General features: G+C 49.6%; 12 protein-coding genes across 12 annotated transcripts in view; 8 read left to right on the plus strand and 4 right to left on the minus strand.

Annotated features, from left to right (window-relative positions):
• Positions 1-450: 450 nt before the first annotated feature.
• BT62DRAFT_1009115 (uncharacterized protein) lies at positions 451-1,363 on the plus strand (the record flags this gene model as incomplete). The annotated part of the gene is made up of 3 exons (XM_043177509.1): positions 451-658; positions 721-800; positions 1,253-1,363. 3 exons carry the CDS (start codon positions 451-453, stop codon positions 1,361-1,363), a joined length of 399 nt encoding a protein of 132 aa, XP_043036834.1.
• A 1,192-nt stretch (positions 1,364-2,555) lies between these two features.
• Positions 2,556-6,872, minus strand: BT62DRAFT_934944 (DNA mismatch repair protein). The gene is made up of 25 exons (XM_043186824.1): positions 6,790-6,872; positions 6,403-6,740; positions 6,130-6,348; positions 5,936-6,077; positions 5,785-5,883; positions 5,556-5,737; positions 5,386-5,503; positions 5,272-5,333; positions 5,113-5,220; positions 4,972-5,061; positions 4,785-4,922; positions 4,607-4,729; positions 4,387-4,555; positions 4,271-4,334; positions 4,161-4,222; positions 4,012-4,107; positions 3,939-3,962; positions 3,848-3,888; positions 3,625-3,792; positions 3,529-3,574; positions 3,436-3,481; positions 3,212-3,387; positions 3,089-3,156; positions 2,992-3,034; positions 2,556-2,932 (listed from the first exon to the last, which is right to left on the minus strand). Exons 1-25 carry the CDS (start codon positions 6,821-6,823, stop codon positions 2,688-2,690), a joined length of 2,901 nt encoding a protein of 966 aa, XP_043036835.1. The 5' UTR covers positions 6,824-6,872; the 3' UTR covers positions 2,556-2,687.
• Positions 6,873-6,949: 77 nt separating this feature from the next.
• Positions 6,950-8,902, plus strand: BT62DRAFT_982067 (cyclophilin-like protein; the record flags this gene model as incomplete). Its single annotated transcript, XM_043189650.1, has 12 exons — positions 6,950-7,024; positions 7,078-7,123; positions 7,180-7,207; positions 7,264-7,337; positions 7,392-7,505; positions 7,557-7,622; positions 7,675-7,698; positions 7,751-7,778; positions 7,828-7,998; positions 8,030-8,115; positions 8,166-8,263; positions 8,312-8,902. 12 exons carry the CDS (start codon positions 6,950-6,952, stop codon positions 8,900-8,902), a joined length of 1,401 nt encoding a protein of 466 aa, XP_043036836.1.
• A 1,680-nt stretch (positions 8,903-10,582) lies between these two features.
• On the plus strand, positions 10,583-11,940 carry BT62DRAFT_982068 (UBC-like protein; the record flags this gene model as incomplete). Its single annotated transcript, XM_043189651.1, has 7 exons — positions 10,583-10,609; positions 10,661-10,753; positions 10,870-10,962; positions 11,017-11,091; positions 11,156-11,184; positions 11,347-11,491; positions 11,584-11,940. 7 exons carry the CDS (start codon positions 10,583-10,585, stop codon positions 11,938-11,940), a joined length of 819 nt encoding a protein of 272 aa, XP_043036837.1.
• A 42-nt stretch (positions 11,941-11,982) lies between these two features.
• On the minus strand, positions 11,983-12,771 carry BT62DRAFT_934948 (P-loop containing nucleoside triphosphate hydrolase protein). Its single transcript, XM_043186825.1, has 3 exons — positions 12,743-12,771; positions 12,549-12,657; positions 11,983-12,470 (listed from the first exon to the last, which is right to left on the minus strand). Exons 2-3 carry the CDS (start codon positions 12,632-12,634, stop codon positions 12,074-12,076), a joined length of 483 nt encoding a protein of 160 aa, XP_043036838.1. The 5' UTR covers positions 12,635-12,657; positions 12,743-12,771; the 3' UTR covers positions 11,983-12,073.
• A 2,084-nt stretch (positions 12,772-14,855) lies between these two features.
• BT62DRAFT_326383 (uncharacterized protein) lies at positions 14,856-16,295 on the minus strand. The gene is made up of 2 exons (XM_043180504.1): positions 15,998-16,295; positions 14,856-15,903 (listed from the first exon to the last, which is right to left on the minus strand). Exons 1-2 carry the CDS (start codon positions 16,168-16,170, stop codon positions 14,910-14,912), a joined length of 1,167 nt encoding a protein of 388 aa, XP_043036839.1. The 5' UTR covers positions 16,171-16,295; the 3' UTR covers positions 14,856-14,909.
• A 2,094-nt stretch (positions 16,296-18,389) lies between these two features.
• BT62DRAFT_934953 (uncharacterized protein) lies at positions 18,390-19,343 on the plus strand. The gene is made up of 4 exons (XM_043186826.1): positions 18,390-18,497; positions 18,546-18,839; positions 18,894-19,208; positions 19,265-19,343. Exons 2-3 carry the CDS (start codon positions 18,606-18,608, stop codon positions 18,930-18,932), a joined length of 273 nt encoding a protein of 90 aa, XP_043036840.1. The 5' UTR covers positions 18,390-18,497; positions 18,546-18,605; the 3' UTR covers positions 18,933-19,208; positions 19,265-19,343.
• Positions 19,344-20,629: 1,286 nt separating this feature from the next.
• On the plus strand, positions 20,630-21,425 carry BT62DRAFT_326770 (uncharacterized protein). Its single transcript, XM_043180506.1, has 2 exons — positions 20,630-20,802; positions 20,859-21,425. The coding sequence occupies exons 1-2, from the start codon at positions 20,781-20,783 to the stop codon at positions 21,326-21,328; spliced, it is 492 nt and encodes a 163-aa protein (XP_043036841.1). The 5' UTR covers positions 20,630-20,780; the 3' UTR covers positions 21,329-21,425.
• A 1,237-nt stretch (positions 21,426-22,662) lies between these two features.
• Positions 22,663-23,631, plus strand: BT62DRAFT_326756 (uncharacterized protein). The gene is made up of 3 exons (XM_043180505.1): positions 22,663-22,936; positions 23,004-23,390; positions 23,451-23,631. The coding sequence occupies exons 1-3, from the start codon at positions 22,766-22,768 to the stop codon at positions 23,553-23,555; spliced, it is 663 nt and encodes a 220-aa protein (XP_043036842.1). The 5' UTR covers positions 22,663-22,765; the 3' UTR covers positions 23,556-23,631.
• A 470-nt stretch (positions 23,632-24,101) lies between these two features.
• Positions 24,102-24,881, plus strand: BT62DRAFT_903409 (uncharacterized protein; the record flags this gene model as incomplete). Its single annotated transcript, XM_043183524.1, has 3 exons — positions 24,102-24,498; positions 24,562-24,626; positions 24,705-24,881. The coding sequence occupies 3 exons, from the start codon at positions 24,102-24,104 to the stop codon at positions 24,879-24,881; spliced, it is 639 nt and encodes a 212-aa protein (XP_043036843.1).
• Positions 24,882-25,020: 139 nt separating this feature from the next.
• On the plus strand, positions 25,021-25,986 carry BT62DRAFT_326870 (uncharacterized protein). The gene has a single exon (XM_043180507.1). It carries the CDS (start codon positions 25,338-25,340, stop codon positions 25,854-25,856), a length of 519 nt encoding a protein of 172 aa, XP_043036844.1. The 5' UTR covers positions 25,021-25,337; the 3' UTR covers positions 25,857-25,986.
• BT62DRAFT_326884 (uncharacterized protein) overlaps positions 25,902-26,164 on the minus strand; it is a 274-nt gene continuing 11 nt past the window's right edge. The window contains exon 1 of the mRNA XM_043180508.1: positions 25,902-26,164. This exon is cut by the window's right edge and continues 11 nt beyond it. Coding sequence (XP_043036845.1) covers positions 25,946-26,104 — 159 coding nt within the window. The 5' untranslated portion in view covers positions 26,105-26,164 and the 3' untranslated portion in view covers positions 25,902-25,945.

Genomic DNA, 26,164 nt, shown 5'->3' on the forward strand with positions numbered 1-26,164 from the left:
GCATGAAGATTGCCCTATATACAAAGATTTACGCTTCGAAGAACGTGTAAGAAGGCCTTATCTTCTAAAGCGAGGGACATTTGCGTAGTACCTCTCAGAATTTACTGGACTCTGAGATGGTAATTGCCTATGTAAATGGTAAGCGTTGCCACTGCATATATTCGACACCCTTCATTGGTACTGCCTCTGAGCTCACTACGATGTCCAGATGCAGCTCTGGTACAGTTGCATGTTACCATGAAGAACTTTGCAACTGTAAAGATCAATTGTGCTGTCCAAGCTCCCGACTGAGATTGTCATTTATTTCGAAGGGTTCCTTAGGTGAGTTTTCCGGTTATTTCCTGCTCTTTTATACGCCTGACAAGTTAAATCATTTTGTCGCTGTTTGTCCCTATCTGGTGCTCCTAGGACCAATTCTCGCATTGCATTACTGTCTAACTTCCTGATTTCATGAAGTTTGGCGCAAGACTCGACGTGTTCGTGTTCTCTGTACCAAGCACGACCGTAGGTATGATACCAGCCACGGATCGACACGCACAAGGATACCACGCCTTTGAGCAGGAACCATCACCACGGCTTCTTGTTTCACTATACGGCACTCCTCATGCCCGTCTCGTGTCGTCCCTGTCTATTCTCAACACCTCCCTCTGTGGTCTCGGTGTTTGAGCCTCATGAGAGGAACCGGTCCTCTTTAAAAATAGATACTCTGCTCACCCACAGCGACACGGGTGCTACATATCCTACCGAGTCGCACGTCGATGCCAATGGCCAGCCGGAACATCGTTCCTGACCCGGCGTCGGTACGGTCGTTGCTGTGGTGGTATCTTCCCTCCATATGATGTTCAAACCACGTTCCAGACTCTCATTACAGCATATCTTACATGCACTCCTTCCCTTACACCTGTTTCTGCCCTTCATAAAATCAAGGCCTGACGCAGTCAATTGTTTGGGCTTCATCGGTATGCTTTTGGCATCGAATTAGAACTGCGTCTACCTTTTGTGTCCTTCTGTCGGCGTGGAGTACTAGCACTGCAATGCACCGTATAGCCCTTGCTGTTGGAGAAACTATAGAGGACGGACATGATCCGGAACTAGTCCCGTTAGTGGTCAGTTTTTTTTTTGCCGGTGCTTAGCCGTGAGGCCGCCAGTGTGCGGACAGCCTCTCAGAACAATAACATTATCTTGTATGTAGGGCGCTCGCGGCAAATGATATTGTTTGATGCTACCGGGGCGGCCCTGATGAGACGAGAAGATGCCGTCGCGAAGCACGCACACATCAGCCGAATTGACTTTTGCAAAGCGCAATGATTCGTCACCCGACCAGTGGCAACCGTCTCCGAAGCGACAGCCCTCAAAGCGTTAAGGTATCTTATTGTCTACGCCAGGAAAAGTGCCGTTGCGCTTTGGGACGAGACAATAAGACCGGCCGCGCAAGGGCCACGTATAAAAGGCTGCCATGAATCCTTCTCTGTCTTCACCTATTTACTACCTAGATCACACAGCTGCACTGGTCTGCGCTCATAATCTTCTACGAACATCCTCATAATATTTATGGATAACTTCATCGAGTTCATCCTTGGCACGGTCGGGCTCAGTGTCCCGGATAACACTTCGCAGAATGAAGCGACTGAATTGTGTTCCACGGACGGGGGATGCGTTGTGTCATGAAAGGGGACGCTCTGTGTATAAATTCGTGAGCCCTTCGTTCTTTTTCTGAATGACGTTGCTCACAGATGACCGTCAGTAGTTGGGACCGGAGTTTCCAGACGTTTAATGGCTCTGATTGGTAGCAGGACTCCAAAGGAAACGTGGCTCATGGACGGTGTCTGAACATACAATCGCTTATTGTTTCTTTTTTTTTCATTGATGGACATTAAGACTGCCGCATCATACCACCGCCGATGTAATGACATTCATGGACAGGATATACTTATTTTGATTGAAAGTTCACATGCCAGAAGCACCCGAATGTCTGAGAAGTGGGCGTGCCTTCAACGGAGAAAGCATGGGGAAAAAGTTAGTCAATAATAACAATAGACAATGGGAACGTTCTCGTCGGCAGGCTGCGAGGATAACTTACACCCGGGTCCTTGAAGCTGCTTCGGGGAGTTTTGGCGCTAAGGAGGAATTAATCGGTGAATTGAACGATGACTGGGAAATTATTTATTGTACATATTCGTTGAAATAGATTTCTGATCTGCAGCAGGACGGACCGTAGTTTCTTCATTGGACTGCGTGGTGGGTTTCTTGAATGTTATCTGCCCATTGCATATCGTGTTGTCATTGAACCCCGCACTAATGACGCTGCGCTGCCGCGTAGCAGGGACACCTGTATGTATTTGAGGCGCGTGAGAACCTGGCGGTGATATCTGAATTGGGACGGATCGCGCGTTCAATCAGCTTTGGACTTAACTTCAACAAAGTAGCTGATTCTTTTGAACTTAGAGCTTAGACGTACAAGATCTCGAGAGGGCTCAAGAATTCCTTACAAGGGTATCCTATTAAAAAAGCGGCTGGTCAGGCAACGCCTCAATGCTTCTTAAGATAAAGTGCCCTATCACTGTCTTCCTTCAAGAAATGTACATCATCGACGAAATATTTACACAAAGCATTATATACAAAAGACAGAGCAAACTTAATATAATGTCTACATATTATCCAATCCAGAATGAAATGAAGCACTAGTACTAGAGCGTAGCAAGCAAGGATTGAAGCCACGCATTGCCCTCTATTTTTGGTTGAAAGGCATCGAAGCATCGCTTCAGCTCTTCCAATTGGCTTTCCGCAGAGATGCCATCAATATCTTCCATAACAACGTCTTCGTCATCACCTTGCTTCTGCGACGCAGCCCAAGTGGAGAGTAGCTCCTCAACGATGGCAATACCCTCATTTGTCACTTCAACGGGTATGTCATCGTCGGTCGAATCGTTGGCTGGAAAAATAGTTTCAGGGTCCTATCCTCAAACGAAATCAAAAAAAAATGATGCTGACCACCGCCAAAATCTTCCAGTTCCTCTGCCTTCCGACGTGCGAGCTTTGTAAACAAATCTTTTGAGCTTAGTACTTTTGAGAGACACAAGATGCACACCCTGACAACATTTTCTGGGAAATTCGCCAATTCGGCGACGTGGATACCAAAACTTTGGTCAGAAATACCTACACGAAACATTTTCGAGTAAGCGGATATTCCCGCTTGAACAAAGGCGCTTACCTGGCTCGACCTTGTAAAGCAGCGTAATATCACGTCGCTGATTCTCGTCGGGAGTATCAGCAACATGGGCCACCACATGTAAGTTCTTTACATGAGAAATTTGCTGGTCTAGCGCAGTAAGCTCATGAAAATGTGTTGCAAAAAGGCAAAATGCGTGTATCTTGGAAGCAATGTGTCTAAGGACTGACATCAGCAGGAACAACCTAGCAAATAAGTAGGCTTACTCTGAGATTGCCCAAGCTAAGCCAAATCCATCATACGTCGAGGTACCTACCACAGGTGAATGTTATTCTCAAAGATATCAGAAGCCGTCCTACCTCGTCCAAGTTCATCGATGATTATGAGAGAATTAGGAGTAGCCGACTGAAATTAGATGAGCCACCATACATAACAAATATCAAAACACCACTGACACGAAGGATGGTTGCCGTTTCCAACATTTCCGCCATGAAAGTGGAGACGCCCTTCAGCTGACTATCCCCTGCGCCCACGCGACATAAAACCGAGTCAAAGATAGGAAGTTTAGCCTCGGAACAAGGCACAAAGCATCCAGTCTGGGCCATGAGAGCAATCACACCCGTCTAAGGATACTTCATTAGATCTTAATTCAAAAAAGGGAATGGCATGAAAGCGAACTTGTCGAATGTAAGTTGATTTCCCACCCATATTGGGACCGGCTACACAACCTTGAGCAAGATGATCGATGTAACAAAGGCTGGACGCTTACTGATGATCTGGAACTCGCTTTCGCCTGAAAGTATTGTGAGACGATATTTACCAGCGGGAGAGAAATAGCATACCTTTGATCATCTCAATATCATTGGCAATGAAATGAACGTCATCTTGGACTTCAAGGCAGGGATGTCTAGCATCCTTGAGGACTAGGCTTCCGACACCTATTGCATTGAATAAGCTTGGGGTGAGTGGACACAAAAAATAGCAGGCATACCCATTTCAAAGACCATCGGCTTGACGTATGGTTCAGGAGCATTAACAGACACGTGGGCGAAGCTTTGGTATAAATGAGCCATTTGTCCAAGCTCAATATGACGGACGCACCTGAGAATTACGTCGAGATGCGCGATGATATTATCCAGTGACTCTAGAATCGGGGTGTACGTGGCTACATCCAGGGGCATGAGAGCATGAGGAGAAAAGCAGACGTCTGTACTTACATGCTATGTTAACAACCTCTTTGACCAAGCCACTCTGGGTCCGGCTGTATTTGTCTGATATGTCCTTGAAATCTTCGGCAAGGTTTTTTAACGTCTTTGTGGTGAAGTAGACGCCGCTTTTAGTGGTTCCCAGCTCGATATACTTCTTCGTTGAAAGGCCCTTGGCATCCTATTATTCCACCTCAGCTCAAGCTGAAATGACTGAATGGCGACAACAAACATTTTTCGTTAGACGAAAGCAATATCCATACACTTGGCTGTTCTCTAGGTGAAGTTTCTTGTCGAGCTCCATCTTGAGATCGTGACCGACGGATTGGTGTTCTTCATCAAGACCGTCACGAATCTGTAGAAAGGATCGTTCAAAGCACGTCCGCATGATTGCAGAAACAAAGGCAAACCATGGCAAGCTCCTCTGCATACTCTTTTAACCTCGGATCGAACTCTGGCTTGATGACATAGCTATGATGATCGAGCTGATCCAAGTCGAGCGTTTGCTCCACCATTTCACTATACTTTGAAAGGTTGGACCCGTGTTCCTGAAAAGAAAGTTACCACTAGTCGTGGATTAGACACCAAGGGCCTTACACGCAAAGCGGTGAGGTAACCTTCGTCTATCAAGGACGTGTACTCCTCTTTGGTCTGAACATCGCTGAGTGTCTCGATCATGCCAGGAAGCTGCGGTCCTTCCAATCAATTCCACATCAATCTGCGTGCCAAAAACGTTACCTTCAAGACAACTTGATACACGCGAACGACATCTTCGAGGGATGCCAGGGACTTCTGGAATCGCTTCGACAGCCGATGCAAATCGGGCATCACTTTCATGTAGTCATCCTGCATCATAACTCAGAACGATTCGACTTCATTCAAGCTAAAGCTTCTGACCTGAAGACTACGGCGAGAATTTGAGTCGTCGACAAATATTTCCACCAAGTTTTGCCGTTTCCCTGTTTACCACAATTCATCTCATGAGACAGACGGAAAGTTCAACGAACATACGAATCTCATGGAGATTGATTAATGGCTGCTTGAGCCACGTAGCGAGAAGACGCGTGCCTTGAGCCGTTTTGCATTTGTTGAGGAGACCGAGAAGGGTCGTATTACGTGTCGTTGTGCCCTACATCCGAAGTTAATGCGAGTGTCAGCAGCATACAAGAGCCGAAACTCACAGCGTTTCCAGGAGCTTCTGTCAAGTTCAGCGCGCGCAGCGCACTAGCATCAAGCTTCATATACTGGGACAAATCGTGGGTCCGGATGGTATAAGCTTCATGGTTGGTCGAATCTGCGAGGAGTGAGAGATATGCTATCAAAGCAGATAGCGCAGCCGGTGCAACCGGAAGGGAAAGTTGGGCTAACTTGATGTCAGCTAACATAACTGGGCCATAACTGTAGACATACGGATGGAAACTGATGCATCAGCAGATCCGGTTGCTGGTGCTGGAGTCTTTGACAAGAGACGTGCTAGATCATCGGCTATGTTTTTGGCCATGAACTCGCCTGCATAGCATAATTAGCACACGTCAGACAAAAAGAAACTCAGGAATCCTACTAGGCTTTCGCTCGGTGATCACTACACCGCAACGGTCAAGGACAGCTTTTAGTTTGTTAAGGTCAAGGTCTCGATCAGTATTTCCAGAGGCAGTTCCTGTCGGAAGGATAGCCTCCTTGACAGAGAGCTGAATGATAAGTGACTACAGACCAGTGAGTGCCAAGACATCAATCATCATGACAAAGGAAACGCACTTCGGTATTTGAGAATAGATCATTATCCACAAAGTCCGCTACGCCCAGCTCGCGTATGCTCGTGTCTGCAAACGCGATGCCGACGGACTTGACTTTGTCTTTGCCTCCTCCAGTGGCCGAGGTAGTATTAACCTTGATGGCCATGACAATGGGCGCTGAGAGTAAGTCAGACGAAACGAAAAGCAGATCTTCCACCGCCTGGAGATTCCCCGGGGATGCCTACGATGGTTGTCAGGACGTTTCTTCTAGCAACAAACAATCCAGCCTGAGCACCTCCTTGTCCAACCTGTACTTGGAGCACTTCTTTCCTGGAGTTTCCGGGACCCATATCTCTACGCGGAGTTGCTTGGTCGTGAGGGCTTCCCTGAGCAGCATTTGGGCTATGCTGACTTTAAGAGAGACATAGGGAAGCCCGACTAGTCGTCCTCCAGCTCCGAGGTATTTGATCACCGAGTTGGTATGAAAGACATGAGTGGCTGCATATAGCGCGTCTGGTCCATAAGCAGAGTAGAATTCATCAGGCGCCGTTCGGTGGAACAGTCGCAGAGTCCCAGTCTCTGGAGATTTTGAAGGCAGCTTTCCGAAAAACGTAACGAAACCAGGGTCGTTATCTGACAAAATTCAGCAAGACTACAAAAAAAAAGAAAGCGGAAAAGGCACCATTTGCGTCGTCATCCTTGTCCCTTCCATACATGGTGGACGTGGTGAAAGGAAAGACAGAAGAAGCGCGTCGAGGTTGTAACGTATAGAAAGTTACATCACGTGATATACGTCACGTCCCCATTTGACGGTTTCGCACGACCTGATCTCTCTCACCTTGATGGCATTACCCACCAAAGGACGTGTAATCATTGACACCACTGTCGGTGAAATCGACATCGAACTATGGTCCAAGGTATTTACTTGAGAATACTGACTCATTGCCTTGAACTGAATCATTTGTGCAAGGAAACTCCCAAGACATGCCGCAACTTTTTGACGCTGGCTATGGAGGGTCTGTGAGTTCTCTGTAGTCCGCGGACCCGTGGCGTAATATCGCTCTCTGCACAGGATACTATGATGGCGTAATATTTCATCGGTGCGGCAGTCTTGTCATCTTTACCTGTGGTACGTTTTGACATGTCCTGTTTCCAGCGTAGTACCCGGGTTCTTGGTACAAACTGGTGATAAAACGGGTACCGGTGCTGGTGGAGAATCAATCTACGGCGGTACGCCCCATGGAAACTGCTCCGCTGGCCAAACTCACCTCTTCATCCCTGCAGACGTTTTCGAGGATGAGATTCATCCACGGCTACGCTTCGCTCATCGTGGGCTCGTGGCCATGGCCAACAATGGGAAGAAGAACTCGAATGATTCGCAGTTTATAATCACTCTTGGTGAGCACGGTATATCCTGGATGTTCTAACACTGACCTGACCGTGGAATAGACAGAGCTGACGAGCTACATGGAAAGCATACGTTATTCGGAAGACTTGTTGGGGACACAGTGTATAGTGAGTACCTCATCGTAGTGGCACGCATTCGCTCTAACCTGCGGGCTGGCAGATGTCATGAAAATAGGCGACATGGGTATGTCTTCCGTCCATACATGCTCCTGGGTGTTCACCACCACCATCTCTAGAACTCGATAGCGATGGGCGACCGTTATAGTGAGCGGCATAGCCTATCTAGCATCCTCCTTAGCCTCACCATCACCAGTCCACCTAAAATCAAAGGCATCCGCATAGTCGACAATCCTTTTGAGGATATTGTCCCTCGAATTACAGCCGAAGAGAGACGCGCCCAGGCTCGCGCAAGAGAGCAGGCACAGCGTGAGAGGGAAGAAATGGAGCGACGTAAGGGGGCAAAGAAGTCGGACTTTCTGTTCTCGTTCCTTCTCTCTTCTAAACTGTATTGGCAGGAACGTCAAACTATTGAGTTTTGACGACGACAATGCTGAAGAGGAAGTCGTTTCATTCAAAAAGAAGGGGATTGCCCGAACAGACTGTATGCCCCCTACCCGTTTATTATATTTTCTATCTAACGGGAGAGCGTAGTGGCGGAGGATCCCCGGCCCTCAGTGTCAATTCCCGACTTTGTGAGAAATCCTCCAAAGACAAGTGTGAAGACGCCCCAGGAGACGCCCGAGATGAAAGTACGTACCACACACCGCCTAAGTCATAACTATCTCACAATGTTCCAGGCCAACAAGAAGAAAGCTGCCTCGGATTTAACCAAAATCCGGGAACAACACGCTCAAGGGCTGGCTGCCGGAGAGAATGCCCGCAAAGACGAAATTGAGAAGATGGAAGCCGAAATCCGGAAACTCACGAAGCGGCGTGACGGCTATGACAGCGACGATGAGCGTGCGGCGAAACGTACCAAGAAGTCGTTTCTCGAAGAAGAGCTATCCAAGTACTCCAAGGGTCGTGGTCTGCGCAAGAGGGGGAAACGGCGAGATGAAGGAGGCATCCTTGCCGCCTTGGATTCATTCCGTGGCAAGCTGCAGGGTACGATGCTAGAAGAGGAACCGGAACCTCTGGATGAAGCTGTGGAGCCGAATGTGGAGAGCGTGCCGGGGCCAGACGACCCTGGCATGGAGGTCGATGATGATCGTGGATTTTTGGGACATGCACTGCGTTTCCCGAAAGACGATGGTGAGGAGAGTCGGAAGGCAGAGCGGGATTACGAGGTCATTGACCCACGCCAACGGAATGCTCGGGCTAAAGAAGAGGAACGGGAGAGGAGGAGGGCTATGAAGGCAAAAGGAGGGCGCGGAGGAAGAAGACGATAAGGTAAGTGCTTTTACATTTTTTGTCTCCACTTACTCATGTGTTAAGTAGGTTGCTCCCCTTTGTTTCAGAACATACAATGTTATCATTTGCTGTGATTGTCCAAGAGTCCCATTTTAGCCACGATTCCTGAAAAATGTCGAAGAATATTTTTTATAATTCTGACCCCAGCCTCTAACTTTTGACCCACGCTGCTTTTGTAAAACGGTCACATATCTCTGGCGCTACAACAGCAGACTCTCGGATCATCGGTGAGCACAACGTTTCGCACACTACGGCTGAATCTGCCAGTTCTTTCATCTTTACGATCAGTGCAGCCATTTTCCTCTCAAACTGTTCTCAAATTCTAACCCAAGGTACGGCCAGTAGAAGTTGGACCGATCCGGCTAGGAAACTGTCGCAAGCGAGATCAAGCCGACAATATTCTCGATGGGTGGGTGGATTGGTTCAGGCTTGTATCAAGGCAGGTGGAGTCTCAAATTCTGTCGATAGGAACTAGTACGGTACGCGCCGGGCTCAGAAGTCATTAGTATGCTCATTACATACTTCCCACCAGTAGGGCAGCAATGAACCGCACTCCACTGGGTTGTCTCCAACGTTTTCCCCCCACTCTCCTGTTGTTATCGCCACTAGCTGTGAAGGCTAGACGCGATGCCTTTCCGGACGGAGAAATTCTCCCGCTGCCAGTCGCTTCGGCAGCGAAGTCTGGGGAAGTTTTGGCAGGACCCCCCCCCCCCCCCAGTGGGTCCATGATGTGATTGGACCTCATCAGGGATATATCCGCTATAACTCCTCCCCCCCCTTGTCGTGCAATTGAGCTCTGACAAAGGTCGCAGATTGGGGAATTTTCTTGGTCAGAGTGCGTAGTCTCGTTTCAAGCACTCGCCTTGCTGAATGTTAGTGTAGGCCTCTTGTCGTGAGTGTGAGCGTCGTTGGCCCGTCCATGGAAATGTCTAAAAAGGTTTTACATGCTGCTTTATGGATCATTTGGTTTTGAGTATGTCATTGAGATTTTTTCTCCCCAGGGGTAACGAACACATCAACTAATCAAGCTCAAAGGCCAAGTGCAGATGCACTACTATCGGCATGTCATTATTTTCCATTGATCGTATAACCACTCTTTTTCACCGTTCATTTCTTCGGCTGCAGATTTCCACTATCCCGCCGGGTAGCCAATGTCCGCTGTAACACAGTTCCACGAAATGAGACATGTCTTCCCCGGTTCCATTGAATCGACGTCCTCTGCCTCTTCTCAGGGCCGAAAGTTATGTGATGGGTTCGCCACCTTGTTTTATATGGCTAGATGAGTGACTCGTCGATTCGATTACAGCAGAGAGGGGGGGGGGGGCAAGAGTCATTGAGGAATCCAGACGTTGATGGGCCGCATGGCAACGGCGCCACAATGCAATGATGTTTGTCCGAAAAGGGGCTTTGAAGATCACTCCAGTGAGCAGTGTTAGAAAAAACAAAAGAGAGACAGAGAGAAATGACGGGCCTCTTTGCGGTCTTGGATGCTGTGTTCGCGCGAGGATCCGGTATCGGGGCCGAAATGGGACGGCCGTGACCTGGTCCTGGTGATCAACGGAACGCGAGAACGGGCTTTATTTTCTCACGGTGCTGATTACAAATAGCCACGACCTGACCAGAACACCCCTCCCCCTTTCCTTCTAATCCTCAACTCAATGGCCACCAAAGCCGCCAGCAAACGCGTATGTCGTTCTGTTTTCTCCCCCAAGGCCATCGCTTACCCGCGCCCGCAGCTATCCAAGGAATGTGTAACCATGCAAAGGGAACCACCACCATTCGTTTGGGCTGTACCCGATGAAAAGAACATCTTGACCTGTGAGCGCTTCGTCTTCTTACCACTCAGCTTCCCCCTTAGCCGACTAATGTTTCTCGATAGGGAACTACATTATCGTTGGTGGGACTGCTGTACTGTCTGTTCCACTTCTCACGGGAATTGGTTTAGCGTGGCCCACCTGATTCACCCTTCGCCGGCGGAGAGTACCATGGTCTCTTGCTTTTTCCTTCAGAGTATCCATTTAAGCCTCCAGGTATCAAAGTGCGTCTATCATTCTTATCGGTCCATATCTCGAGTCCTGACGTGCTGGCGTAGATGCTTACACCATCTGGACGATTTCACCCCGACAAGAAGATATGCTTCTCCATGTCGGATTTTCATCCCGGATCTGTACGTCTCATCGCTTTCCTTTTTTTTTTTTTTTGTATCTCCGCATCGCTCATATCGCAAGTAGTGGAATCCCGCGTGGAGCGTAGCGACAATGTGCGTTTTTCGCCTTTTCTTCGGCCATCATTTATATTGGGTTCCGTAATCAATCTTTCCTTTCCTTTTCATTTTCCCGAGCCGGGTGACAACACCTCCTTTTTCCTGACTGTTGCTATGTTTGTTTGTACCCTACCTTCTCGCTTACGCTTTTCCCGTTAGCTTAACCGGCCTACTATCGTTCATGCTATCGGATGAGATGACAACCGGTTCGGTGACGTCTTCGGATACTCACAAGCGTAGCTATGCGCTGCGAAGTCATGGTTGGAACCTCGCACAGGCGCGGTTCAAGGAGGCTTTCCCCGAAGTGAGTAATTAAATTCAGTGACCGGGGGGGGGAGGATTTTCACGCCTTGCCATCATGATTACGCTTAACTGATCGTGCTTTCGCCATCACAGTATTGTACCCCGCAGCCCAGGGACTTGCCAAATATGGGTGAGCGGGAACGAGGGATCGTCAAGCCACCACCACCACCACCTGTGGCTCTCTTTCCTTTGGCGCCTCAGCCCACTGCACCAGCGGCCCAGCCTGTTGTAGCCAAGCCTGCTCCCCTGCCCACTCTGGCGGTTACACCAACAGTGCCGACGGTATCGCCTACTAGCGCGCCTCGCGGGTCAATAGGTAAAACTGACGAGACTGCTAATGTTGCTGTGGGGTGGGCTAGTGGATGGGGCCAGTTGTTCTGGCAGAAATGGCGATGGGGTATTCTTATTGCCCTCGCCGTGATTGTTTCCAAGATATCCTCCAAAGATTGATATATAGGCCATACACACACACACTCATTCTTCTTGTTTTCACTGTATTTTGCTGTCATTATTTCCCCCCACCTAAGATTTCTCTAAACTCCTGGATACTTTGTATAATGGGTATTAATATATTTACGCTTTCTCAAACCCAGAGTTTCGCGATGGGATGATCGTCGATACTGTGCACGAGTGGCTGGACGTGCGTCCAGATATCAGCAGCGACCTGCTCTCTTTCCCTTCCTGCGTCGATGGTTGCCCACCGAACGACATGTTCCGATTCGATCCTCGTGTACTGCTCTCGCACCCTCTGCTGCATTTCCTGCTGTTCATACCGCTCCTCACCGTACCCCCCTCGCTCCCCCGCCTTCTCGGGGGTGATATCAAGAAACACGACGAGATCCGGTGCGGGCAACCCGACGTCCGGGGCTCTGCACCACTCGTACGGCAGGCCTTTGGACGCGCTGAACGCGATGCCGGAGAACGCGTATCGATCGCATAGGACGGTCGTCCCGGACTCGAGAAAACCTTCGATAGCGGACCTAGGTGTCAATCATTCATTCGCATGCCCCCCACCCCAACCCCCCCCAGCCGTCGGGAAAAAAAAAAGAGATCCTCACGCAAGTTCCCATCTGTTAGCGGAGAATAGGAGGTGAATCGCATGGTCGTCGAGCTCCGACTTGGACTGGAGGTACGAGTCTATCATCTTGCCGATTGAGGTGGTCCTGTCTTTGGGGGGGGGGGGAAAGAGAAACCAGCCATCACATCACGACGAGAGAAAAAAAAAACAAAAACGCGTGAATGCGAAGCTTACCAGGAAACTTGTGTAGTTTTACTGCGTGCCCGGAGGCCTCCAATCTTGCTCTGAGACCCGCTGTCTGGGTGGATTTCCCGGATCTGTCGAGGCCCTCGATCACGATGAACGCTCCGCGGGCCATTGGTGGTGGATGGTGTACGGGAGCAAGAAGCGGATCGGAGGGAGACCTTCCTTTTTTTGGCGTGTGAGGGTGTGAGTTTTCGATTTTCTGTCCATATTTGGAAATCTGCTCCAGGACATCGTAGGGGGGGTCGGTCGACTGCGATACGGGCAATGTGATGTGCAATTTCTGCCCATGGTTAAGCTTGCTCCAAACTTGTCGTTTATATCCAAGTTTTGATAACGATAATTTTTCGATGGAGAGACACTTCAAGGCTTGAAGTGAACGTGCACCCCTCTGATGGCTTACATAACCCTGCACCGTTGTAAACTATTATCTTTATCTTTATCCTAGCAGGTGATGCTCTCCCCGACCAGTCATGGTTAGGGACTCTGCCCCGCTTCGAGGCGCTTTCCTCAGGGGCTGCCCCATACGGACACCGCGGCGAGCCTCACTCTAGATAAACGACTTAAAAGCCCGAAGAAGATAAATAGATGATGGTCCTTGTGAAATCCTACACTTCCCATCGCCTGGAATTTTTTATTATTAACCAGCTGGAACGCCGGTGTTGGGGGGAAATTCCATTCATCCTCTACTAATCGCCCTTGGTGTAGTGTATTCTAGGCCCAGGACAGCTACCAGTGGCACGAAGAATGATGCCCTGGTTCCTTGGACCCGGTAACAACTTAATAATAATAATAATAATATTGTCGGTCGGTCACTCCCACGCTTTGCGTCAGCGCTGACGGGTGAACGCGAAGCTCCTCCAACGCGCCACCTTCTCTTCTTCTTCCAAGGCCTTCTGCCAGGTAGGTGCCTTCTTTCTATCCCGTCAGCCAGTCTCTCCGTGCCCGCTAAATGAGGCGATCACCCCAAACGCCTCAGTGACGTGTAAACGAAGGGGGGGATCCTGGATGACCTATTAACTTGCAGGCTGAGAAGCATTCGTATTCGTGCCCAGTCGACATTTGCGATTTACGAGCCTATTTGAAGTAACCCCGGACATGATTCACCGCCGCAATTCTATTTCGGTAAATTATCCTGCCCGTCCCCGGAGTGGGTTTTCACCGTTCTATCCAACAAGCTAGCTCAGTTGGTCTGAGAGGGAATTGGGAATCGGTCAGCTGACACGCTGTCAGTAGAAATAAAGGTGGCGAGTTTAGTCGTATTCCGAGGGTTTACGTTACGCATCTTTTCTCCTGGATGAATTCGAATTCGAATTAGAGTCGAGTCGAATCAGCACGTTCAAGAAAATAAAATACCCGATGGCCTCAAAAAGAAAAAGTTACCCATTCTTCTCCTGCCCTGAATTTTCTGCAGTGGGCCGTGGGCATCGGGAATTTTCAGCATGGTGTGCCAATTAATGTATAAATAAATGTTCCATCCCATCCATTCATCAGCAAACAAGCTTATTGATTGCCTCCCAGCCAGGTCAGGCGCCTGGAAACCCCCCATCCGACTCCGTCCTCTTCGTGAGACGGTATAAGCAGGGTGAACCCGTCGAGTCGAAGCGCAGCGCAGCGTAGGCAGCCTTCCCTTCCCTTCCCTTCCCACCGCATGCAATGCATCAATATCAATGACGGTGCATATGACGACGAATATGAATGGGTCTTCCGTATGAACGTTACTTAACACACCGCCCCTATCGGTTTTCTCAACCCCCAAAGTGGCGCCCAAAAGTCAAGCCACGATCGTGTTCAAAAGTCAGTCAGGTTCAGATTCAGGTCCCGAAAAGATCGCTAAGCTACAAAAGGATTAGTTAGTATGGTGTTGTCAATCAACCATGGAAAATCAAAATTATCATCATCACTGACGAGGTATACGACGGTTTTGGCAATGACCGCCCACTCCACTCCGTGTCAGTGTCAAGTGTCCACCGCTGCAACTGGTAGCGGCGAACCCGCAACACCCAACGGTAAAAAGATACAAAAAAAAACGTATATGCATAGTCTATGAGACGTACAGGACCGTGAAAAGCACTGCGACATGACAATAATTAATTTAGTAAAGTAAAAAGAGTCACGTTTCTAACAACAGTGTCTTTTCGCAAACTCACGCAACCACCTAAGCAAGAGGAACCGGCACTGGGCTCGTCCGCGGACTTGGAGACCTGCGCCACGACGAAGACAGCGATACGAGATTACTTGGATTCCTATTATCCCTCGTCGCCCGAACGACCTTGATAGGTGCGAACGAGTTCGTCGTCGCAGGTGGAGAGCGAACAGATGAACGTGACTGTACAGGGGAGGAAGAACGAATCTTGACAGGCGATAACGTCGATATGGGTGCGCTCGAGGAGGGCGACGACGCAACTTTGTGCGGTGTGGGTATCGGGGCAGCAATGGGTATAGGCGGTGAAGGCGGAAGCTTCTCCTGTTTCAATGAACCCGCGGATATCGATCGCGAGCGGCGCGATCGAAAAGAACATGAGACTAATTCCGGACGGATAGTCTCTTCAACCGTACTCTTCTGAGCCTCTTCCTCTTCGTCCAAATCGATTTCCTGCCCATTGATGTACATGACATTCCGCCGCCGAATAGGCGTGGCGGAGCCAAGTAGATTGTTATTCGCCGCGGCACTTTTCGAGCTTGAAGCCTGAGGAGGAGGATCTAGGAATAGTGGAGACGGTGGAAGGAGGCCAGGTGAAGCTACGGCTTGGAGCGTGCCAGCTTTCCGGCCGGCACATTTCGATGGTGGGACATGGAAAAATGGTGCATGGCCGCTGTTGATCGTAGATGGTGGAGGTGGAGGAGGAGGAGGACATGAACATGGTGATGCAGGCGGAGTTTCTAGAAGAGGCAGGAAAGCAAATTTCTTCACTTTGGGGGGAGGACTCGATGGGGGAAAATACGAGGTCCGTTCCTCGGATGGTTGCCGCGGAGGTGAAGGGTCAGTTGTTGTTGGTGGTGGTGGTGGTGGTGAGCTCGTCGGAAGTAAAGGCAATAGGCCTATTGGAACCTTTGAAAGGAATTGCGACGCGGGTTTGCCAGTGTACATATCAGGCAACTGATTTGCTCTTGGCAGTGTCCGCTGAATCGCCTTGAGCTCAAGTATGTCCCTTGGTAGAGTGTCAGTACAGGGCGCCGGGAACGGGTGGCATGGCGGTGAACGGTAATTGCTGGCTGTCCACGACATGTCGTACGACCACTCACTGGTATGACAAACTGCGTGCAGGCTCCGAAGGCGTCCTATCCCATTCATCAGCTACATGCACCTCTTCACTCCCAGCATCGCAAAAGGCAACACATTTCCGTGACTGACCCGCATCCAGGCTCGGGCTCGCGATGGGCGATTTGAGACATCCTCGTCTGCGGCGACTCGACATTGTAGTACTGATGGTGGGTGGTGGTGGTGAAAAAAACAACGGCAGCGACGGCGATTCTTCAGGCGTTGCTGAGAACGAGACAGCGGGTCTGGACACGACCGTGGAGGCTCAGGAGCAAAATAGAGTGAACTGGGAATTCTGCTATCCTATTGGGCCTCATCCCGATCTCGCCCGTCTCTACCCGTTTTAGGAGCTCCGGCGTCACTCCTGTTCCTCGTGCTAATTCTGGCGGTCCGGTGGTGGTGGTGGTCCTATTCTTCGTTGCGGTTATTCACCGCACAAGTACCTATTCCTGAGCCTACTGTTCCGGATATCTACGATATATTCATACTGGCTAAAATGCCTCGTTGAGATCCGAAATTACTGACCACTCTAGCACCCAGAACTTGCAGCGAAATAAGCGCAGAGTCTTCGTTTTTTTTTGACTCATTCCTGAATAATATCTGTACTTTTGACCTTGATTTACTTCAGTCTCGCCAAAATAGCAACTTTGGGTCACATTAGCCCGCTAGACTTCAGCCCGGTACCAGTGCGTTTGGACCATGCGGCTTCTCAGGTACCGTTACTTACCTGAGTACGACACTTACTGGTAAAAGTTCGAATTAGATGCCTAGATTCGACTTGGGGCACACCCTGTGATTCACCCATGCAGCAAACCTGTTCTTCGTCCCAATTCAAATTGGAGAGATAAGATACCCCCCCCCCGACCCGCCCTTTTCCCAAAACGGGCATATCCGCGCCGTGAGACTGAACTGAAGTCGCGACCCCAAGTCCAAGAGAAAGCCAAGGAACAATGGGAGCAATTTAGAAATATAAATCGCCCGGTGACTCGGCGAAGAGTGATTGGTAAGTAGCCGGCGCCATGGAGCTTGAAACATTTCAAGGCAAGTTTGTGCCACAGAAATAGCCCATCTTGAAACGTCGAAGCACTTGATGTATGGTATGGTAACCCACAACTTCGCGTGCGGCCATCCGTTGAGTATCCACAAACAGAGAGAAACGCCAGTGTAGTGTACCATCAGGACCCGCCGACAGCAGCTGGTTGAATGAACAATCTCTCATTAAGGCAGAACTGGATAGTAACCAACGACGAAGAAGGGGGGGAGGCGTCGAGGATTTGGAAGATAAAAATATATTTGGCGTGATGTTTGCATCTGATCGTAATCAAGGCGAAGAGTGACGCAGAGCCTGCAGTGCAGATGACTTGCGCTGAGGCTTCATGAGAAGAATCGCAGGTCACTCCCCGTCCCCCGTGGGGCTTGAGCTTAACCTACAAGAGCCTAGGCGTCTAGACCTCAGCTGGATCTCCAACGCTCAAATAGACTGCTAATGACCCGAGTTGGATAGACCAAGCTAAAGCTGAAACTTGGCTAGACTACGGGCCTATTGCTTGCGTAGTAGAATGGGGTGCTCGAATTCAATTGCCTAGCTCCTCGCATTGTACTGTGCATGTAGAAAGTATTCAGTCAAGTTGAGGAAGGCCAATTTTGCTTTTGTGTGATCATTTCTTTTTTCTCGTGTGTGTCCGCGTTAAGCAGCTGACTCTACTAACCCATCTTGGCTCAGGCCCGTGGGGATGAATAGACTCAGTCTGGACCCTGACTAGTTCTGTTTCCGTAGGCTTTCCGAATTCGAATCTATGATCAGCTTTATCCGTTGATGCAAGCAAGTCTTCAGTCGGCAATCATCGGATCGCAAGCTCGATGTCATGATGACGCCGCGCTAGCCAGATAGCATCCATTCATTTCGCAGGAAATTAAAAATAATAACGAGCTAAAGGCCTGCTATGAAAGGGATCGAGGCCTGAGTTTCCCTCGTTATCACTGCTCTTGACTCTATAAAAGGGCATCTAGACCTCAAATTCAAGTTATCGCTCACATCTGCAGGACATTCACCATTCCCATGTAGCACCACATCACTTGGAGGATAGTCACCTGGACCATGGGACGCAGTCTATAGGACAGATTTATCCTATCGTCACATCTCTGTGTCCATCGCCTTACCGGATCCAACAAAAAAAAAAAAAAAAACTCGGAATTTAGAATTCCAATCTGCGTGCTTCTAGCGGAGGCACCGGCCCAGACTTGCGTGGGAGGCTTCGTCATAACTTAACTTATGTCCTTTGGAAAAGATTTTCCTCCGGCTTTTCATGGACGTTCCGACATCACGTTCTGTGTTAGATAACCGGCGCATTGCTGTATCCCTGACATCGCAGTCAACCCAGTTCCGTATGAAATACATGTGTTTGTACCTCATGCTGGTTTTATGCGTGTCGAACGGCCATTGGTCATCGTCTTTGCGGGATGGATGGGAGGTGATAGTCTCAGGTGCGTGCGTGCGTGCTCTATCAATTTCCAGCTCAGCTTCATCGATAGAACTCCCTCCCTTCATGATGTGTGGAGAGAGATATGACTCGCCACCCTTCCTTCTTGCAAATGACTGACTTAGGGTCAGCTACTTCCGTGTTAGACCAGAAGAGTGGGCTTGGTTATCGCACGTCTCCCAGCGCAATTTTTTTGATATTCGTCGTAATTCCAACGTTCTGGTGCGGCTCCCGCGGTGGCTCGGACGTGGTGCCCGCGCTCGACTCGCTATGTATCCTAATACCTGGTCACTGGTTGTCAAGAGGCCGTCGTGAGAAAAAAACGTCAACTCAAAAACGTACCGCCGTACGTATGTCCTTATCCTTTAACCTGGTGTTCTATCATGTTGGTGATCAAAAGACAGGGACGCCAAGTCGAGGGATTCGATTGGGTTTCTAGGCATATTGTGGGACTTGCGGCGAGCCGCTGGGCTCAACGATGGGACTTGGGAGGGAGGGGGGTGGGTTTCCCTCTGTATCTCCTTTGGGGCGATGCTGATGCGGGCCATCGTGGTCGTGCGCACTGTAAATAGTAAAACGATGGTAAGCCTTCCCCCTTGAGACTTGTTGCCTGACCCCTGGCAATGAGCGCTCATTTGAGGCACGTCGTCAATAGCGATGGACACGAAACAACGAGTGTGCTGGGCCTCAACTGACGCTCGAAAGGACGTTGTCCGTAAGCGAGCGATCACTTCTAGTGTATTTTCAGAACCACACGTCATTTCATCTCAGGACGACCTCCGAATGAGCATAATTTCCACAGTCCATCACATCAGGCCGCCGATGAATCACTGGGATACGCCTATTACCCATGCTAACAAGTTGAATCCATTAGGGGCCTAGGCGTGCCTTTACCCATAATCTGCTGCTGCGCAGAGAAACCAGGAGGTACAAGGTACTACAGACAGCGAGCCCGTTGTATTCCTCAAAATCTTCGATCTTCCCCCCCCTCCACCCCCTCGACAATCTCTAGTCCGTCTTCCCATCGGATCAATGATAACCGTTGGCCTTGCCTTTCAACCGCAGACACGTGACTTTGGAGCCGACCCGCCTAAAGGATACGGACCGCGCGAGAACCATGGAAGATCGATGTGGGACAGCGAGACACTTGCGGGGAAGGAACGTCAGCGTCGGGATCTGTGGACGAGGGATAGTCGGAGATTCCGGTCGGCAAGGAGTGGGTGGCCCATGGGTCGTCTTGGCGGGGGAGGTGGCTTGACAAGATCGAGCCGGATATACGCAAACGCCACATAGTTCACTATCACATAAGTATGGCAGCTGTGGGGCTTTCCACCTAATCTTCACTACGTGATATTGCGTCCGATCTTGCGAGCCAGCGAAGCAGATTGGCAGTGATAAGTCCAGCATGGAAATAGACGTCCCAAGGTAATTGAAATGAGATCCGATGGAAGGGGAAGGGGAAGGGGAAGGGGAAAGGGCAACATCCGCGTATGGCTGGGAGTCTAGTCATGGGACTCACGGTTCGAGGGCGCAGCTGGTAAGTTATTGCTGCTGCCATCGAGAGTGAACAACGGTGGATCAGCACCATATCCAACACCGAGGACCCGCGAGCATCGCTTGAACGAGTTTTCATCCAAGGCTGCGTCATCGATGATCTCAAGTCATCGGCGGATACAAGGAACCCATGCTATGAATACGGGAAGAAGCACCACCTTGCATTGAGATCTTTCATCTGCTGAGAACATAGGAGACATTCAGTAGTCTGGCTTTCTCACATTATCGAGTTCATGAAAGAGTTCATCATAGGAGCATCTGCCAGTATTAGTACCTGTAGCCATGAGGTCGGGCGTCTGTGACGGCATGTAAAAGATACTTGGAGAGGGGGATCAGACTGGCCAAAAACGTGAGAGTTCGGACCATAAGTCAATGCATATGGAGGCCGGTCTGTAGGCTGCCAATCTTTTGATGGAAGATATTCAACTGAGCAAGAGAGGCAAGCAATAATGATGGATTCCAAGAGCGGTATGACAGCGGGAAGACATTCAATAGATCCCCAGGAAACCTGTAAAAGTTGAACCGGCTGTTGCAACCAAAAAAATATTGTTGAAAATTACCACTGACGCTCGGGGCGTGGGTAAACGAGCGCGAACCCTAACCTCAGTTTGTGATCAGTCTTACCTAAGCAGTCTGGAAAGGTCTTGTCGAAATAAGTTTCCGTTGCTGTCTCCGTCGTTGTCGACGTTGCCAACGAGCATCACGTCTTTTCGAGTCGAGTGATTTGTCCCCAATGCCTATCAAGCACTTTGACGGTGGGTCTTGTTGGGGAAATTGTGCGTCGTGTGAACTGATATTTTTTCTCCTGAAGCATACCTACCCGAGCGAAAACAATTGACAACACTCCAGCTTTCAGCCCTTTCCGATTCGCGTCTAGGCATTGATGCGTCCTACTATCTTCAGCAGCTCACCGACAACCCACCGTCGAGGGAGCCTCTCCTCGCAGCGACGGGTGGCTTACCTTTAGCGCTCACGCAGCGCATCGAGTCGGACCTTCGTATCCTCGAAAAATGGCATATCAAGCCCGTTTTCGTGTTTCCAGGACTTGTTCCCAACAGAAAATGGAAGCCTCAGCAACTTCTAGAGAACACTGAAGCCTGCAAGGACCGACGCGATGCATGGGAAAAATACGAGGCAGGTCTTGAAGACCAGGCGACCAAGTTGTTCGCTGGGCGGAGTAGTTTTCAACAGTGGGATCTGTGGAGAATGGTGCTGAGAATTTTCAGACATCGGAACGTCGAGTTCATCATTGCACCGTATCTAGCATGGCCGCAGGTATGAGTTTATCTATAGCTTCTGTGTTATGGTCCAGCCAATTACTAACCGCGTCAACAATTTCCTCTAGTTAATTTATCTCCAGCGCCATCCAAAATCCTACATTCACGCGATATATGGTCCCACCGACACGCTTCTGTATCCAGGGGTGGACAAGGTTATCACATCCTTGGACTTGCTCTCGCCCACGCCCACGTTCATGTATGTTTCTAAACGTGCAATCATGGTCGATCTCGGTGTAACCGAAGAACAATTTCTCGATATCGGCATTCTCGTTGGTTTTGATCATTCCGCTCCGTTCCCACCTACCATTCACGAGCAGGGACTGAAAGCTACCGTCGACATGATCAAGTATTACAAGACCGGACATGCTGCCGTACTTGCCTTCGTGGAGCATCCTGTTGTCAAACCTATCCAATATCCCGAACATTATGCCCGCACACGCTCCATGATCAAATTTTCCTTGATCCTGTCTTCTGAAGGAACTGTCCAACCGCTTCCCCTCGCTATCACCACCCCTCCCAACCACGGTCATCCCAATCAACCTCACCACCCCACGGCTGCGGATATCCCACAGGATCTTCATGAAATATTCACAAATCGGCTCCCAGACGAAATCTATTTTTACCTCTCCCGTGGACTTCTTGGGCCCCAGGCGCTTGTCTGGCTTACAAGCGGACAAATCATTGAAAGCCCGCCCCTAGATAACGGCGAAACGACGGAATACAAACGATTTGTCAAGGAGGTTATCACCGACGGACAGACCGGTCCCCGTGCTACTGCCTTGGCACTGATCAGCAGTGTAGCCCATTCCTTCTGGTCCAACCGAAAAGTACACGGTTACTTCTGGTTCGAACAGCCTGGACCAAACCACACCCAAAAGCCCGTGTTGCACAATTCTCAACAGACGGCCCAGCTGGCGGACCGCGTCTCCGGTTGGAACGTCCCGTATGCCATCGTGGAAGAAGAGCTGAGACGACAGAATGTAAGGTTTTTCATTTTTTTGGTTCTAGGGAAAGTGCGACCATTCTTGGCTAAAGCGCGTTGTTTCTGTTTTTCTCCCTTCGTGTTCTTTAGTCCTCCACGATTGATTTCGCGTTATGTCTGGGTGCAACGGCTATGGAACGCTTCGCCCTGCGTACCAAGGCCAAGACGAATCCTTCCAGCGGTCCCCTTGAGAAAAAAGATGAAGTTGTCGCCAACGTAATCTGGCGATTCCTGGAGTTGCGAGGGTAAGAATAGTTTTGTTTTTTTATCTGATGTCTTCATTTCTCACTGATTGTCCAAAACATAATGCAGGTTCTTAATGAATTCTCACACACATTCCCCATTGGCTCGTGCCATGTACACCGCCATCAAACAAGCCAAACTGAATGACAAATTTCAGGACCCGCTGTACTTGTTTTTGGAGTTAGTACGGGCGGGTGTAATGCACGGTCATTTATGGTCCAACCGAGCATTCAGCGGCGGACCAAGTTTCGGCACGGGTTCGTTTATTCTTATCAAGGCTATGTGGTTACTTTCCTGACCCGTGTGCGTGCGCCACCAGATGACGAGAAAACGTGTATGTTGCTGGTGATGCGGGTCCTGAGCATTGTTCCCTTGAACTTTAAGGTGAGGCGTCAACGTGACTTATCCGCCGTCGGTTTGATACATGTTTTAACGCGATGGTTTCGTCTAGCCCCAGCCCTGGTCTGCCCCTCTATCACGAGAGCTGCTTGTATTCAATTCGTTTGTGCGGTCTCTCACGCGAGCCCTACGGACCCTCCTTGAGGTGGCATCGCTGAATATGCTTCTCCGTGCGGATGCTCGACGCGCCCGGGACGACCTGTTGGACATAACACTATCTCTGCCGTTCCAGACGGAGGTGAATACCGGATTTGGAGTACTTGCCAAGGTATACCTGGATGCATTGACACATATCAACAATGGCACCAGAGTTCGTGATCCACAAGCTGAGGGCGTCAAAGAGGCAAAGATGTTGGCACTTGAAATCTGCGAGGAAACGTTCCCGGGCGTCAAATGTCCCAAGCTGGAAGTTGAGCGCGGGTTCCGGTTCTGGGATGTGGTGGGTCATTTCTGGACCATGATTAGAGTTGCGATCGCTGATGAATCTATGGGGGGACAGGCGCTGACAGCGATGCGGCAATTGCATTCGGAAGGCGCAGTACTAAGGGAGCTGATTGACCAATTTGAAGCAGCCGAGGCATGGCTGGCGCCGATGCGACCATGAACAATTTCTCACGGAGGGGCTGAGATAGCCATGGAGACCATCGCGAGGTGAAATGGATCCGGGTTCGTCGATGTTATATGATGAGTTACTAACTACATCGCTTTCGAAACATTGTTTTCCTTTTCTCCTGCTAATTTGCAACGATGCAATGGTCAGTGAGCGTGGTGCATCCGGCGTATGAGAAGAAGCCGCGCAACGATAAATGCAGCGAGTCTAATTTGGGATGAGAAAATCGATGCGGAGCCATTTTGATGCTGGGAAAAGGCTAGGAGTCTGGTCGAAAAGGAATCCGAATCATCTGATAAGAGGAGTTTTAAAATCACGTGTATTCCAAATGCGGAACGGTACCATCGGGACATTAGATCTTCTTTTGATCCAGCAAGGAATTGTATGCGTGATCGAATCCGCAAATCTGTTTCTGCCCAAATCTGTCGAGTACAAAATGGCCCATCCGCCAAGTCGCGTGGCGCACGCTGTACCCCCTTCCCCCACTTCAATTTAAACCACGCTCATATCCTTAACGCCATGTTCGATTTTGCCCGCACTATGCTTGCCTCCTCCAACAACGAGCTCGCTGTCCTTGACGATGTCAACAGCAAGGCGCGCCTATATTGCCGCCAACAGTACAGTGTCCAGATCATACAGCTCGTCGAGGGTCCTCCACCGCCTCGGCAGGCCGTCAACGACGAAATCTATGCTTCGTCATCCTCATCTTATGCATCTACCTCCCAGTCAGAGGGCTCCTCTCTCTGTGAAGACGGCGACGAAGAGTCAATAGGATCATCCTACTGTTCATCCGATGACTATCAGGAGCAGGGCGCATCCAGTCGCGAATGGAGCGAGCCCGGACATGAGCGGAGCGGCGGCCCAAATTCTCTCCGGATGAAGCGAATCCTCGCCTGGAGGGCGAACTTTTCGACTCATTATCGCACGATGATGGCCGGTATGCTTTCGATATCTTTATGGCCCACAGGCTTCATATTGAGGGGGGGGAACTTCTTTGCAGATTCAGCTCTTTCTGCACCGCTCAAGCGGAAATCCGACTCTGCCCTGTATACCAATGAGCATACAGTAAGCATTTGCGTAATTCCTTTGATCTCTTACATCAACGCTCATTATTTCCTTTCTTTTTTTTTTTTTTTTAATTAGTTGCCGCATACTTCTAAGCGGTCTCGCTCCTCATCTCGCAGCGAGATGAGTACTAGCGCCATCTCCTGCGCCGCATGCGATTCTTTTTTCGATACTCAGCAGAGTCTCCGGCGGCACGGACAGGCCAAGGGAGCCAGCGAGGCATGCTCGGTCGCCGTCCAATACGCATTTGAATAATTTTCACCATCGCATCCACCTACACAACCTTGCATCATTTTACCAACCTGCAACCTGTACAACCATCCCAATCTTGTGGTTTTTTTCTTCTTGAATTCAGCCTCCGACGGCTGCCGTTCCCGATACTTCGCATATTTTTCGACGCCCGCACCCGCAATTTACCATCTACCCATTTTCCCCGACGTTTTTGTCTCACACCCACCTACCCACCCTTGCCTCGCCGCATCATGCACCCACGATCGTAAATATCCTTATCTTCGATGACCCGTCGCCGCCCATCACACTAATGATTCTCCTTGTATTATAATCGAACCAACCATCACATGTGTATTCTCACCATCAATCGCGCTCCTACTACTTATACCTACTGCTCTTGCTTATAGTAATTTCTAACGGCTGCTGTTTATAATTCTCATATACAAATTACGAGCTTCCCCCGATTAACTTGTCCATGGTATGGTTCTTTTGACGGCGGACGTCCGCCACGTTCAAGGGCATCTTCCTTCCTGCCAGCATAATTGGTGTCATCTGAACGGACGAAGCGCGGGACTACCGGTTCTGGATCCGTCAAAGAAGAGCGGTAGGGGCGCTGACACGAAACAACTGGCACGCGGCGCAAAGAGTACCTTTCAAGTTCCGTTGACAACTCAATTTCATGACATGCAACTGAACCCAAGTAAGGATCCGATGGGAAAATACGATAGACGAGGTAAAAAATGTCGTGAGAATCAAAGGTATGGGAATTTTCTTCCATTTGACGCCACGCTTTTGGCGGAACGGTTTGTTCCTTGGCGTGGGGGGGGGTTTCCTGTTCATTTCCGTGATGAACGACACCCCATCGCTGATTCCATAGATACGCAACCGACCGAGCCCGCCTGGACCTGGTACGGCGGTATCTGTGGGATATGTTATGTTACAGGCATTGATTTTCTGATATTGGTTGTGGAAGACTCCCACAGCGATTACTGTGGGTGAAACCTCCGTATGATATGGGGGGGGGAAATGAAATGTTGATCAGCGCTCATAGCATATATAGTATCGCAACTGAGTACGGGGGCAACACGTCACCAACATTGTAGCTTATGTGCTCCAGAGGATCCAATTATAATTGAAGCAAGGAGTTTGAAGGGCCAACGTAACGCGTGTATGGGAACAACACATTGACAAAAACAGGTTTGTAAAGAAAAGACGTTAGGGCCCTCTTTCATGAGACATGTCATCATGATGTATAGGGTTTTATGAAAGTCCTGTGGGACAACGGTCACTAAAAACAAACCGAAAGG

The sequence above is a fragment of the Guyanagaster necrorhizus genome, assembly GCF_019112545.1.
Source record: "Guyanagaster necrorhizus MCA 3950 unplaced genomic scaffold BT62scaffold_23, whole genome shotgun sequence".
Classification (NCBI taxonomy): domain Eukaryota; kingdom Fungi; phylum Basidiomycota; class Agaricomycetes; order Agaricales; family Physalacriaceae; genus Guyanagaster; species Guyanagaster necrorhizus.